Source organism: Eleutherodactylus coqui, chromosome 3 (assembly GCF_035609145.1).
Source record: "Eleutherodactylus coqui strain aEleCoq1 chromosome 3, aEleCoq1.hap1, whole genome shotgun sequence".
Classification (NCBI taxonomy): Eukaryota; Metazoa; Chordata; class Amphibia; order Anura; family Eleutherodactylidae; genus Eleutherodactylus; species Eleutherodactylus coqui.
The window spans coordinates 77,554,807-77,571,421 of record NC_089839.1 but is presented as its reverse complement, the minus strand read 5'-3'; the positions used below and the strand labels follow the sequence as shown (position 1 = coordinate 77,571,421).

The 16,615-nt window shown below is 37.2% G+C and overlaps 1 protein-coding gene across 1 annotated transcript in view; it reads left to right on the top strand.

Annotated features, from left to right (window-relative positions):
• The first annotated feature begins 6,577 nt into the window (after positions 1-6,577).
• Positions 6,578-16,615, top strand: part of LOC136619766 (bifunctional protein GlmU-like) — an 86,195-nt gene continuing 76,157 nt past the window's right edge. Inside the window, exons 1-2 of the mRNA XM_066594533.1 lie at positions 6,578-6,583; positions 8,952-9,011. Of these exons, the coding sequence (XP_066450630.1) occupies positions 6,581-6,583; positions 8,952-9,011 (63 nt within the window). The 5' untranslated portion in view covers positions 6,578-6,580. The remainder of the gene's footprint in view (positions 6,584-8,951; positions 9,012-16,615) is intronic.

Below are 16,615 nucleotides of genomic sequence, written 5' to 3'. Positions count from 1 at the left end.
TTGAACGCACTTTTTTTTTTACTTTGATGAAAAGTCTGAGTAGAAATAAAGTTGCAGTATGTCCTATTTTGGTGCAATTCACATACGAATATTGGCCATTGAAGTCTATGTATGGATTTTAAAAAGCTGATTGCATTTGCATTTACGCAATCTGTTTTAATGCATATAAATATGGGGATTTTTAATTTAAAAAACTTAGAATTGGGAAGACTTTTTTTATACTTGCGTAAAAAATACATGCAAAGTTTGACCAATTTTTTTTTTTAGAGACTGAATTAGCAATTGCCCATGTGAATATACCCTAATGCTGTTGGCTCAGTACACACAGGATTAAACTGCGCCAAGTGAATCCACACTTTCTCAAAAATGGGATGAAGAATTCCTTACATTGTGGCGTTTATTAAAATAGTTTGGATGAAAACAGACTCCATTCTCTATATAAAGGAACGCTAATTAACATGGTGGATCAGAAGGAAGGGGAAAAAACTTTATAGATTTTGTCAATTTGGCTTCAAATAGAAAAAAAAGTCTTCCTGTTCAATATTAAACTTTGATCTTTCCAATAAATGTAAAAGGATTTTCCAGGCTTGTAAATGTTTTTCCAAAAAGCTAAATATGTGAAGAAAAAAAATAAAAAGTTACTCACTAGAATTTCCTGCTACTCCTTTATTGTTGGTTTCCTGGTCCTCCACGGGTCTTTCTTGGTTTGCTAGTGATGACGTGTTACTACAACACTCGCTCATGCTGACCAGTCACTACATGTACGACGTCAAGTATTTAAAGGAGTCATTTTAAAAAAAACTTTTTAAAAGTTTCCATACACCCGGAAGCCCCTTTAAGTAACTGTTTGTTTATGTTTAAGATTGAATACAAAAATTTGGGAAGCAAAATATGCAGTATTTTTACGTAGAGCGAAGATAAACCTTTATCTACATACAATGGCATTTTCTAGAAGCAGAAGTAGATTTTTAGAGGTATGGAAACCCTGGTTGTATTTTCCAAAGGGCTCAGGCTAACTTCTTTATGTCCAATTTACTCTTCTTTTGACAGAAACTTAATTAAACCATCACCACCCGACTTTATCTGGGCATTAGGGTCACCTCCATTACCCATGGTTAAATCCGCGGTCCTTTAAATATATATAGTATGTGCACCTTGATTACCCTTTCTTAATTGTTACCCCGTTCAGTTTGTTTAAAATGAGTGGGGCTATTTGTTTGTAGGTCCCTATGTGTTGGAAATTGGGATGACATTGACACATTTACTGTCACTTACCTACAAATTGAACTGGTTCTTCAACCATGGCCATACCCTTCTTCATGTACCGATTGTACTGCATATATATATATATATATATATATATATATATATATACGCTTTGTTATGCTTCATTTACACGGGCCGACTGTCGGCTAAACGGTTGCACGAACACATGACATCACCACTAGTTAGCGCTCGTGCAGAGCATTTAGACAGGCAGATCCCTGATGGCTATGATTAACTTCTTGCTGGCTTCTTGATTTGTGTGAAGTGCTCAGTGGGGAGCGTTTACACACAGCGATCCAATGATGATTTTTATGCTGGTTAAAAGTGAGCGACAAATGAAAAGCAAACAAATAGTAAAGGATGTTTTGCATTTAGACGTAACAATTATTGCTCATTTTCATGTTTTTAAAGGAATTTTGTGCGATAATGATACCGTGTAAATGGCCCATAGGACACCTGTCTCACTCTGTTTTCTATTGCAAAATGTTACTTTTGCCTCGTTATTGTTTCTGCATTTTAATAAAAAAATTGTATAAAAAAATACTGAAAATGCCTTAAAAGGGGTTTTGCAAGATAAAAAAAATTGCCAGACTTAAAATAATGTAAAATAAAGAAAAACAAGAGCATACTCACATACTTTAGAGACTCGCCCTGCAGCGCTGGAGCTTCAGTGCCAGCTGTTCAGATTCCAGAGGAGCAGGCGGGGGCTCATGTCCCAAAACACTGTGCATGTGACCTCTCAGCCAATCACAGGCTTTGGTTGTCCTGGATGAATCATTGCCAAAGCCTATGATTGGCTGAGCATAAGGTAATCGCTAGCCTGCTTTTTTCCAGTTTCAAGCAGTGGGCACTAGGGCTCCAGTGCCAGATAGGGAACCTTTTCTTTATTTTACACAATTTCTAGCCTGTGAATTTTTTTAAAGTTCTATAAATGAATGACTATAAAAAAACTAATCTTTGAAATAGCTGTCCTAGACTATCACTAAATTCTTTACCTGTGTATTACACTTATTCTGTACATATTTGCCCAATATATTAATATAAGCAAACCCCCCTCCTGTGTTTCATATTGTGAATTGGCACTTAGGAGTATGCTGTATATATAATTATATTTTATACTTGCAGATGAGCACTTTGATGGAGCTGCTGAAAACAAGGAGTGCTCTACTTATGGCTGGCAGAAGTTAATTGTATATAACACTATCAATGTGTACTACTGAGTGCTTCCGAGCTGAAGTAAAGATTCCGCTAGTGATCATGATTCATGTTCTAATCATCTCCAATATTCTGTAGTGATAGAGGAAGGAATAGCAAGAAGTGAATTTCTATAGCATGTTATGTGAATGAATTCCCAGAAGACCTGGGAACGGTAATAGCTGAGGACCAGAAAGAAATCAAGATTGTGAGCTATTCTAGGTTAGTAATTAGGAGGCTCTGTAGGAGCTCTTCCCATATCTATCCTTTACTTCCTGTATCTATCAATGGAGAGCTGGGATTGGACAATACCGATAGGTTAGTTACATGATAAACTGTAATAATTTACAAAGTTAATAGCTTAGGTTTACAGGTTGATACGTTTACATACTCTATAGAAGCGTCATGAAAGTTAAACATTCTAATTCCATTGGGATAGCTTGTTCACATTAGGATTTCCATTTAACGTATACGTTAAACGAGTAAAGAAAACGTATACAGACAAATGCCATTGTAAGAATTCCTGGACTCTTTTAAAACATTACATTAAATGGATTTCCATATGTTTCAACATGTTCGGTCCATTTTTACATTAATTATGAACTCTTTTCTTCTCAATGAAGTTTTGTAGTTGAACACTTTTTTTTTCTTTAAGGCATTTGATAACAAAAATGTATACATTAAATGTATGCAAATGAACAGCCATACATTTCCATCTGGTTTCTAATACCTGTAATGTAAAAAAAAAAAAGTATACATCTTCATACGTTTTTTATGGGACACAAAAAGCGTAATATGCTAAACTTTTCTATTGCACAAAAAACTTACACAAACATGAGGGATGTCAAACATAGTCAAAAGTATGCACCTTTGAACTACGTCTGACCAATTAGTCAATGGGTACATCAAGCAATACGATTTAATACTTTTTTAGTACTAAAACTTGTACGCTTTATGAATGGTTTAATCCTAATGTGAACAGTCCCTTATAGTTTCACAGTGTCAATGAGGTTTTGAGCGATCATTTTGCATTAGCTACTAATGGGCTAATCAGCCCATTAGTACCTAACTAGTATCATTTGCATATATTTAGAGAACAGTGGGTGGTCTGTTCTCTAAATATGCCACTATTGTTCTCCAGTTGGACAGCTGCTGAAAGAATGTTATCAGCGCTACCTGTGGAGAACTCAGCGTGCGGTCCGCCTTATCAGTCCTGATGGATTTTAAACTGAGCTGAACTCAGTGATGGACAAAAAGTGCACAATGGGCACACATTTACACACAACGATTACTGCTCAAAAGATGGCTTTTGAGCGCATTTTGAGCTATAATCGTTGTGTATAAAAGGGCCTTATCTCATATCTATCTATCTATCTATATCATAGATATAATTGGGCCTTGTCTCATATCTATCTATCTATTCCATATCTATCTATCTATCTATCTATCTATCTATCTATCTATCTATCTATCTATCTATCTATCTATCTATCTATCTATCTCATATCTATCTATCTATCTATCTATCTATCTATCTATCTATCTATCTATCCCATATCTATCTCCTATCTATCTATCTATCTATCTCATATCTATCTATCTATTCCATATCTATCTATTTCATATCTATCTATCTCATATCTATCTATCTATCCATCTATCTTGTCCCCAAGAAACCAAATTAGAGAATCTTTGTAAATTAGGACATTTGCCACAGAAGGCTCGCTATGACCAAGTTTACATTGTTGCCCATTCACTTTGCTGCTGGGAAATGTTTCGTCTTGAAGCTTCCCCTTGATATCAATGAACGATAACATGTCTCAGAACAAGATTGGTGGCAATCAGCTGGGACTATATCTGTTCTTTTTCTGATCTTGTCTGATTCTTTACTATGTGTTAGTTCTTTGCCCGGAACAAGTGTCACAATTTCTGGATTAATGGATACAATCAAGTATCACCCAGATATTTATATTCTATGCATCAAGTTATTTTTTCTCTTTTGGTTCATTATGATCCAGCGGTAACATAATAATATTAATAACATAACTAGTTACGGTTACTGAATTACTAGAGATTGATTGCTGATCTGAGAATTTATTTTGATTGCCAGATTTGGAGTAGGGAAGGAATTTTTTTCCCAAGATGAGGAAAATTGTCTTCCAACTAATGGAGGTTTTGCCTTCAACAATGCAGAAGCATACTGTAAGCTATATTAGATGGACTTACGTCTTTTATCAGTCCTACAAACTTTTTAACCATCTGCCCATGTTATTTTTTCCCATTCTAGTGAAGTTTCATTGAAGATATTAAATACATAAAACACTATTTGAAAAATACTTTTTAATCACTTATTTTTTCGGTTCTGATAGAATACTCCAATCTACCAAGACGAAGAAAGTCATCATTTAGCCACATTCAGACAAGCGAGTTTTAGCTCTGTATTTGGTCCACGTCTTGTGGACCATAATATGGAGCTAATATAAATCTAAGTATCTATTCACATGGCTGTATTTTTCACAGCCGTTTTTTTAAAAAAAGACAACATGACTAGAGATGAGCGAAAATACTCGCTAAGGGCAATTGCTCGATCGAGCATTGCACTTAGCGAGTACCTGCCCGCTCGGAAGAAAAGATTCGGCTCCCGGCGGCGGGCAGGGAGCTGTGGGGGAGAGCGGGAAGGAACGGAGCAGAGATCTCTCTCTCCCTCTCTCCCCCCCGCTACCCCCTGCTCACCGCCGCAACTCACCTCTCACCCGCATCGGCAGCCGAACCTTTTCTTCCGAGCGGGCAGGTACTCGCTAAGGACAATGCTCGATCGAGCAACTGTCCTTAGCGAGTATGCTCGCTCATCTCTAAACCTGACCTATTTTTCCCATATTTGCCTCCGTATTGCTATTATTTTCTATTGGATAAATACAGATGAGTATTTGCGTGGTAGAAAGTAAAACATACGGAGGCAAAAACAGATCAAATACTGATGATGTACAGTTGTCATGTCATCTGTAACACGTCTATAATACAGATCCGTGTCACCGACATGTTACAACGCACTCATCTGAAAATGGCCTTTTTGTAAATGCTCCTTTGGTATGTGAAAATAAAAACATTACCGCAGTTACTACCCACTTCAAAGTAATTAGCAGCTCAAAAAAGCAATAAGGAAAAGTCATATTGTTTCTTATAAGAAATACTAATTACATTGCATTTATACCAGAATCTAACAGGATAGTCTAAAGAAATGTAGATAGAACTTATTGAAGAACCTGTTATAAGTTTTTAAATTCATCCACTAAAAACTCCCTTCTACCTAACCGGTTCTTCAATAAGTTTTTATTGGAGGGTTGTGCCATATTCCAGCAGTTCTATCTATGTCTCTATATCAGTTTCACGCCCGATCCATACAGACGTAACTCTGGTTGTCAGCATTTCCGCACAAATGTCTTGATACAGATCCTCACTGAGACCCCGCTTGGAGCAGGTGTCTCAGTGAGGATATCCCTATATCTAGTCTACATACACCCCACTCCAAAAATGTGTGTGCAAAATACGGATAGGTGAATGAAACCATTGAAATCAATGGGTTCTATTCTCTGCGTATTGCATGTGCAAATACACCTGACCCGTGTGAAGTCGACCTTAGCCTCATTTACTTGAATTGTGGTGAGCAGCAATACCGGACACAGCCAACGGACAAAAGTGGTGCTGTTTCTGGAAAAATAACTTATCTAATGATAATTGTAAGACTATATGAAGAGTAGCAATGGTGCACTTGAAAAGCCAACATTCCATATTCCTGTATGGTGTTTATTCATTTTATATTGGTGAATTATGATTTAATTAGTGAAGAAATAGTAAAAAAAAATTCTGTATAAATGGAAACAGGCTCATTGCTATATAAAAAGGACAATATGTAAAGTTAATCGTATCCTTTATCTTATCATCCACCATTACAATCCTTTTTAATCCAGCAGATGGCGCATGGATTCCTCACCGTTTGTAACCCGCAGGATACAGTGTCACATATGACCTTTGGACCACGACTAATGGTCTTTTAAAAGATAACAGCTCAGCCAAAAGTGTGTGTCACCCTAAAGCAAACACTGGTTCTGTCCTTTTAGTCATGGTGAGTTTAACTGTTGTCTGTCTCCTCTAAGTGGAATTAATCTTATAATTTGGAAGGCGAAAGTTTTGTGTAATATGATCTGAACGATTTGCAGATTACTGCGACATTCTCATGAATATATCTCTCCTTTTTAGCGTTTATTGTACTTTCATTGACCAAAGCAACGCTGCAAACCATGCAACACGTTTCCAAAAATGGAATGAAGATACAGTATGAACTAAGATTCTAAAACTGTCTGATAAATTAGGCTGACATTTAATTTCTCCCAAAGTCCTATACAAATGCAGTAGAGCTGACTTTGTACAACTCTCTGTGATGTTGGGATATGCTGCCGGTTGTTGCATAGGGCAGCAAATAAATCTACTAAATTGTTTTAATGCAGAGAGTTATCTAGCTTCCAAAGAGGATGCAATGACAAAGCGTTGAATGAAGAACTCAGCACTGCTACATCTGCGTTGGTTGAATCCAGGCAGTTATACTTTAGGTATGAAGAGACTCATAATGTTCTGGAGGTCAGCTAAGATTAAAAATGAGAGTTTATGTATTCACCAATTCATGAACGCTTTATCCCTGTGACTGGATATAATCTTGATGGGCTGCATTTACAAATCTATCAGCGGTTTTGTAAGATATTCTGTTCTGAAGTGACCAAATGCTACAATATTTCTGGCCAATGTGTGTAAGAGATTATAGTTGATTGCAGTGGAGATGCATAATGCATTAACTCATCCATCATTCCTGCCCAGGCTCAATTTTTATTTAAACTATTGATAGCATTTTTTGTCTCTAACATTTTCACTTACAAGTACGCTAACAAATGAGAAATGAAGACCAATTATGTATTTTTTTACTTTTGGTTTTTTAAATTGACAGAACATAATATGTATTCCTAGAGTCACTTATAATAAACTTACTTAGCAGGTTTTATTAGTTATCAATTTTATAAAAATAGTTATCTATCTATCTATCTATCTATCTCATATCTATCCTCTATCTATCTATCTATCTATCTATCTATCTATCTATCTATCTATCTATCTATCTATCTATCTCATATCTATCTATCTATCTATCTATCTATCTATCTCATATCTATCTATCCATCTATCTATGTATCTATCTATGTATCTATCTATCTCATATCTATCCTCTATCTATCTATCTATCTCATATCTATCTATCTCATATCTATCTATCTATCTATCTATCTATCTATCTATCTATCTATCTATCTATCTCATATCTATCTATCTATCTATCTCTCTCATATCTATCTATCTCATATCTATCTATCTCATATCTATCTATCTCATATCTATCTATCCTATAATTATCTATCTATCTCATATCTATCTATCTATCTATCTCATATCTATCTCATCTCTATCTAATATCTATCTATCTATCTATCTATCTATCTATCTATCTCATCTCTACCTATCTATCTATCTCCTATCTATCTATCTATCTATCTATCTATCTATCTATCTATCTATCTATCTCTCTCTCTCATATCTATCTATCTATCTCATATCTATCTATCTCATATCTATCTATCCTATAATTATCTATCTATCTCATATCTATCTATCTATCTCATATCTATCTATCTAATATCTATCTATCCTATAATTTTCTATCTATCTATCTCATATTTATCTATCTATCTATCTATCTATCTATCTATCTATCTATCTATCTATCTATCTCATATCTATCTCATATCTATCTATCTATCTATCTCATATCTATCTATCTCATATCTATCTATCTATCTATCTATCTATCTATCTATCTATCTATCTATCTATCTATCTATCTATCTATCTATCTATCTCATATCTATCTATCTCATATCTATCCTCTATCTATCTATCTATCTATCTATCTATCTATCTATCTATCTATCTATCTATCTATCTATCTATCTATCTATCTCATATCCATCTATCTATCTCATATCTATCTATCTATCTATCTATCTATCTATCTATCTCATATCTATCTATCTATCTATCTATCTCATATCTATTTACCTCATATCAGTTTCCAGAATTTTTGAGGATGCAAAATGATTTTTCAGGCTTTTTGAGGATGCTTTAAATATAACCCCTACTCCAAAATTAAGCCCTGCTAACAGTTAATTAAAAAAAGTCAATTTAAATAGTCTCCAGGCAGCTATACATGTAAAAAAGTTAAACGTTTTTGAACAAAAATTAATATAAGACACTGTTTTATTTTCGGGTAAACATGGTATCTCTCTATCTATCTATCTATCACATATCAATCTGTCTATCTATCTATCTATCTATCTTATCATCTATCGCTTTCCTCAAGTCAGTGAATTATTTTCACTTTGTCTTGATAGAATCCAATACTATACCTTGGGTTGTTACTATGTGCTTCAGCCGCTTTTGCCTATATTCAGGTAAGTTTGAATTATACTTACAGCAAGTCAAGCAGCTTTGGGCAGTTGTTAAAGGGGATAACTTTATGATCGTGGGGTCTCACCACTGAGACCCCCTGCGATTCTGAGAATGGGGATTCTGTGTTCCCCTCATCTGCACTGTACTCCCTGCAGTTAGAAAGTGATTAAAAGGAGCTGCACTGGTCATGCGTGTTGCCGCTCCATTCACTTTCAATGGGACTGCTAGAGATAGCCAAGTACAAAGCACTTATCAATTGGAGTGGAGACCATGTGTGCGTAGTCAGCAATCCATTCAGTCTGATATCACTATGGGTCGGGGAGAAGCATCCCCTCAGTGATGAGAAGAGGAGGACATGGGACCCCCATTCTCAGAATCAATGGGGTCTCAGAGGTAAGACCCCCATTGATCATAAAGTTATCCCCTATCCACGGGATAACTTTAGATTGTGGGGTAAGACCTTTAATAGATTTTATGGATGTCTTTCTAGTAGCCTCCAGCCACCTGAACACATAGATAATCATGATATTACAGGAGGTATTTCTTGTGCCCATCTTTTGAAAGTTTAGCATTAAAAAGGACCTGTCATATTCTAATGTTAGCATAGCCCTACTGAGTCCAACAATGTCTCTCATTTCCCTCTACTACCTCCCATTCCCAAAAAGGGTCTTCTTAGTTTCAGTTCCCAGAGCTATGAATGTGTCAAGTGAGCGATCCCTACTGCCTACTGTCAATGGGTGATATCAGGCTTGATCGGCGGTGAGCAGTGAGATTGATTTTATTTTCCTGGATACCTTTGGTGTCCTGAACGTTTTCTACAAGGTCTATCGTCTTAGGACACCAAAAATAGGGCCTAATAACATGCATGTCAGTGTTACTCTGGCAAAATAAATTGCAGTACAAAAGTATTGCAGTGTATCATAAAAGTGATCAAGTGATCACATTCTAAAGTCTCCTAATGGGACTAGAAAAATGTATTTAAAAAATCCCTTGAGAAAGAGCAAAGTGTGACGTTCATTGGGGCTACCAGCCTGAATCTTGTGAGTGTTTAATATGTATATTTCCTAGTAGATTTCTACTCTTATATGCTGATTTGCTGCTATTGGTTTAGAAATGTTTTCATTGTGCACTTTATCTAGTTTTACAAGTGACTGACACTCATTGTGTATTTCCTACTTGCTTGTCTGCTGGTGCCTTTTGCATACTTGTACAGATATTGGCAATGTCTCTATGTATCTGTGCACTTAGCTGAGGTATTGATTCAATATCGATATACAGTGGATATAAACAGTCTACACACCCCTACTAAAATGCCAGGTTTTTGTCATGTTAAAAATCGGACAAAGAGGAATCATTTTGGATTTATTTCCGTCTTCAATGTGACCCGTTATCTGTACAATCCCATTGAAAAAAAATGAAATCATTTAGGGTGGAAAAATAAAAATAACAAAACTAAAATAATGTGGATGTACATCCTAAAACTAATACTTTGTTGATGTCTCCTTTGACTTTATGACAGTATTCAATCTTTTTGGGTAGGTGTGTCTCCGTATGGCACATCTTGACTTTTGAATCTTTCTTCTCCATGTCTGTCCAATTGTGAGTGCATCTCATGTGTAGCGCCCTCTTCAGATCAACCCATACATTTTCAATGGGATTCAAGTCTGGGCTCTGGCTGATGCATTCCACGACTTTGATCTGCTTTTGGCAAAGCCATTCTCTTGTTGATTTGGTGGTATGCTTTGGAAGGGTTTGTGCCAACATGGATTGATATTTGGAACTGTTCATAATTCCCTCCACCTTGACTAAAGCCCCAGTTCCAGCAGCAGAAAAACAGTCCCAAGGCATAATGCTGCCCCCACCATCTTCACTACGGGTCTGGAGGTCTTTTGGTGATACGCATTGTTGCCTATTAGCCAAACGTAACTTATGGAATTATGGCCAAAAAGTTCCCCCTTGGTCTCATCAGATCATAACACATTCTCCCACATACTTTTGGCAGAATTGATGGAGGTTTTGGAAAAACATAGCCAGGCTTGGGTGTTGTTCTTTGTTAGAAAAGGCTTCCGTCATGCCTCCCACAGCCTAGACATATGAAGAATATGGGAGATGGTTGTCACATGCACTAAAGAACATTTCTGCATAATCACCGTAATTATACTAACACGCAGAATAAAGTTAACATGTCATTTATACCACACGTGAATCCCCAAAAAACGATTAAAGGAGCTTTTTGTGACTTAAAAAAAAAATCACAGGCTTAACATTGTGCAAAATAAGGGAAAATGCATACTTACCTACTTCAGAGGCTTTGCATACAGTGCTGGAGCCCTGGTATCCGCCTACGCAGAACCTGGAAGAAGCTAGTAGGCAGTCACATGCTGTACATTGTGCATGTGCTCAACCAATCAAAGGCTTCAGCAGAAGCTTGAAGTTGGAAGAATCACTGTTTAAGCTTTAAAAATTTACAGGCATAAAACTGTGTAAAATAAAGAAAATAAAGAAACTCATCTACTTCAGAGGCTCCCCTTCCAGAGAATCAGGTTGGCGGTTATGTGCAGTTCATTGTGCGTGTTACTGTTGAGCCAATTACAGGCTTCAGAAATGCTTCTTTCTTGGCTGCTAAAGCCTGTGGTTGGCTGAGTGGTCACATGTACAATGTATGGCTAATGACCGCCAACTAGTTTCTTCCAAATTCTGAGCAACGGGCATCGAAGAAAGGACCAGGCCATGAACAACACATGCAGTCCATGGCAGTAAAGTAACCAGACATGAGAGGCAATTAAGGCTCTTTCCTTGCAGTGACTAATTCATCTGAAAAATGGGTGGTAAGAGACTATCATGGCCTGTGCATCCTGCATATAGTTGCCCCCCTTCAAGCCGCAGACTATAGTTCAGGACTATTATCGTAGCAGGCACCAGACCCTTGTGAGTGTTATGCAATGTGAAGGCATGACATCATTTTCTACCGGGCTCCTTCTCACCTTTAATGCTGTCAGCATGGTGCTAATGCAGCTGAGTCTTGTAGTACAATATTGTTACTAAAGGATTCATTTCCTAATTACAATAGTCCATAGACCAGTATTTCTCAAAATGCTCAGTTTAAGAAAGAATTCTTACTTAAAGGGAATGTAGCACCTATATTTTTACTAATGAAAACCAGATAGTGAAACACATTGTATTTTAATATAGATCAAGACATTGAAAGCTAAAAAAACCCTCAAAAATGTTTTTAAATATGTTTACTATAAAAACTTGATTTATAGGTCATTTTCTGATGACACATTCCCTTTAATTGAGGGCAGAATATGGATAAAAATACTCTTGTCTAGATGTAAACCACATCTTAATGTCCTATTAACCATATTTTAGCATGTATGATAATTCTGGGGGTGGTTTCACATCTGCATTGTAACCTCTAGAACGCAGATGTAAAAGCAGCCTACCACAAGCTAAAATAAATGACTGCATAAAACTATATAGTTTGATATTACTGGAAAATACAACTAAGGTAGGTGGGATGTGGTCAGAAATGTAACATCTCCTCTGTTCTCTTTAAAAATTATATCTAACCTTACCACCGTAAATGTACTGTGCCCAGAGATGAAACAAACTAAAGAAATATTGGATGTACCTGACTTGAGACACCAGAACATAAAAAAATATATCTCATACTGCTTGATCTAAGAAAGGTTTGGTCTAGATCTGCTGGTCCACGGTAATGCCCTGTTTCTTGGTGCTATAGGTAGAAGCATGGGCGTAAGTATAGGGGTGCAGAGGGTGCGGTCGCACCTGGGCTTAAAAGCCCTAGGGGGCCCATACAGTCTATCTTCCTCATATTGCAAACCAATACTATCCATGAAGCTTTATAGTTGGAGCCCCAGTTCCAGATTTTGCACTGGGGCCCAGCAGTTACAAGTTACGCCTCTGGGTAGAAGGTGGTATGTGCTGGCCTGTCTTTATTTTTTTATTTTGTAGCAGTCTGGTGTATATCATAATGTTCCTACTTTGTTCCCTGGTAATCTAGGCCCACTACTATATGGTTGTTTGTTGATTTACTCAGTTCCTCAGTCTCCAGCAATGTACTGTACTTGGACTGTCCTGACAGAAAGCTTTGAGCGTTGTGTATTTGACATTCAGCTTTAGCCATTCAATCCTAAGCAAAAGTATCTAGTGTACATCGAGCATCACTAAAATTCAGACGAGTGAATGTACACTCTTGTTAGTATTTTTCTATCTAAATGGTTCAAAAATCTTGTGCTCATTAGTTTCTTAATGTATCTTTCTAAGCTCCCTTTATAGTACTCTAAGCTCCTTGCCACTTGGGGGATCTTAGAGGATTAAAGGTTTTTTCTTTTAGGAATTTATTATTCCTCAGGATAGGCCATCAATGGTTGATTGGTGGGGAGTCCACTGCTTGGGATCCCCGTCGATCAGCTGATCCTCCAGCCCACTGTCCATGCAGCCGAGCTGGACATCTGCATTGGAATTGGAGCCAGAACTAATAGAAGGAATTGCTCCAATTGATTTAAATGGGAGTCTAGCCTTCCATTATGTTTCTGGCTCTGACCCTAATGCAGATGACTGGCTTGGTTGCACTGACAGTGGGCCGGAGGATCAGCTGATTGGCGGGGATCCCGAGCAACTGACTCCCACTGATCAACTATTGATTTATCCTGAGGATAGGTCATATATCAATAATACATTCCTGGAAAAACTCGTTGATGAATTATGGATTATTATTGAGTTCAATGTATAAACAGTACAGTATAAACTTCTTAACTCCTGCTTAAAGGAGGCTTTAAACTGCGAGAAGTTTATCACTTTACTCTATGTCTATGCAGGGGGTTTGGAGCTCTGTATCAGAAGCAATAGAGCTTTGAAATATGAGAACATATATTACCTCCAACACTAGGGGCAAAATTTGTTCTGCAAAAAGCGGAAATAGCGCCAACTTATTTTGCAGCGCTTTCAGGTAATTTATTTATTACCCCCTGTGTACTCATTTTACCATACTCGGAAGGATGGAAGGCTGAGTCAACCTTGAGCTGGCTACCTGAACCACATGGGGACTGAACCTGCAACCTTCAGGTTGTGAGCGAGAGCTTACGACTGCATTTCTGTTGCCTTAACACTCTCCACCATATGGGGCTCTAAGTCTTAGACTACCAATGCACTACCGATGCACAGTGTATAGTCAGAGACCGATGTGGCCATCTTGGAAGACCTAAGAGGGACAGTTTGTTCCCTCAGCCTGACAAAAATAGTGTGGCTTTATTCTCCTCTCCCTCCTGTGGCTCTGCCCTTCCTTCCTCCTCTCATCAACGCATCCTAGTTACATTGTGGGACAAGTTTCTCACTGCGGTGACATAATTTTCATCTGTTAGACAACTCCTGTAATGAGAACAGAATGTTGGACTTAAAAATGAAATTGGTGTTAAAGGTTGACATTCACTTTAAATTACAAAATTATGTCAATTACAAAAATCAGGATTCCTGGAATCCACTGTAATAGTCTGTGGAACTTAAGGAAAAATCATATTCTGAATTCCCAGCAGCCTCTGCTCCTGATTTTTCTGTTAACAGTACTTTTAACCTGTGGAAATGTGATATGTATCCCCCAACATTTTGTACTTCTAAGCACAATCTTCTCACATGTTTGTACACAAACTTCACACATTACTACCTGGAGATCAATTATAGACATGGAAGTGTTTTCAGGCCACGGAATGATTTATGTATATTTTTTGAAGAACTTATAATTATTTTTACATTCATGGGGAGAATTGAAAAGTTGAATTGAACAAAGATTAAATGCCTGAAGGAACTTCAAGGCAAAAATTGGAAGAAGGAAAATCAATTTTCCCAGCCCGAGAGATTTATATAGCTTTCTTTGTTATTTGAATCAATAGTTCTGTTCCTGTGAATAGCTGAATAATCACTTTTTTGTATAGTGTTGGTATACATGTGGACTGAGTCACTGAACCTTCAGTTCCAGCACTTTTGATCATTAACAGATTTTTGCTGTTATCCTGATTTCTCTACATCTGTGAATTTTGGTTACAGCTTCGAGCAGAGCAATTATTACACGCTGTGTGTCCAGCATGCCTAGCTAAAATAAATTGATTCTTCAAATACACATTTCCATTAAAAAAGCACATGAAAAGTAAAGCACAATAGATCTTGTAAAATGAGCATGAACCCCCCGGTAGGATGTCTTGGAGTAAAATGCGTTTAGTGACGTGATTATATTCACAGGGGATCCCACTGATGTTGGCTTTTATGGATTCTGCTATCATCCCGATTTAACATTGAGCTGACATTTTAAACTTTAATTATCAAGCAATATGAATGTTTTTTAAAAAATAATCATTTTACATACATTCAAGTATTCTTTATTTCATATTGTATAATCCCATCTTGGCAGAAAACTTGACCAACTAAGGATGTTCTGTTGCAGAGATGTGCTCCATAATATCATTGAAGGGTTAGTTAAAGAGATTCCATCACCTAGTTTTAACCCTATGACTAAGCTTATGGGCTAAAAGTGAAAGACCCATGGAGTCCAGGAATATAAGTTTTATACTTACCACCCCCATTGTTACCCCCTGGTTTGAAAACCATCACTGAAGGCATTGAGTGACCCTGCTAAGTAGTCCACCCATTATAAAATTAGACTACTTAGCAGCGCTGCCCAATGCATTCAGCGGTGGCTTTCAGAGCTCACACCGGAGGAACAACTGGGAAGGTGAGTGTCACCTACTTTCAGCCCATAAACTTAGCGAATAGGGCTAAAAGCAGGTGACAGATTCCTTTTAAGCTCCATAAGACATGGTAAATTCCAAATTCTCCAATATAGTGCATATGAGGTGGAGTCTCTGTATTACTGTGTTTTTGGTCTGCTAAGCTTCACACATTATATATATATATACACTACCGTTCAAAAGTTTGGGGTCACATTGAAATGTCCTTATTTTTGAAGGAAAAGCACTGTACTTTTCAATGAAGATAACTTTAAACTAGTCCTAACTTTAAACAAATGCACTCTATACATTGCTAATGTGGTAAATGACTATTCTAGCTGCAAATGCCTGTTTTTTTGTGCAAAATCTACAAAGGTGAATAGAGGCCCATTTCCAGCAACTACCACTCCAGTGTTCTAATGGTACAATGTGTTTGCTCCTTGGCTCAGAAGGCTAATTGATGATTAGAAAACCCTTGTGCAATCATGTTCACACATCTGAAAACAGTCTAGCTCATTACAGAAGCTACAAAACTGACCTTCCTGTGAGCAGATTGAGTTTCTGGAGCATCACATTTGTGGGGTCAATTAAACGCTCAAAATGGCCAGAAAAAGAGAACTTTCATCTGAAACTCGACAGTCTATTCTTGTTCTTAGAAATGAAGGCTATTCCATGCGAGAAATTGCTAAGAAATTGAAGATTTCCTACAACGGTGTGTACTACTCCCTTCAGAGGACAGCACAAACAGGCTCTAACCAGAGTAGAAAAAGAAGTGGGAGGCCGCGTTGCACAACTAAGCAAGAAGATAAGCACATTAGAGTCTCTAGTTTGAGAAACAGACGCCTCACAGGTACCCAACTGGC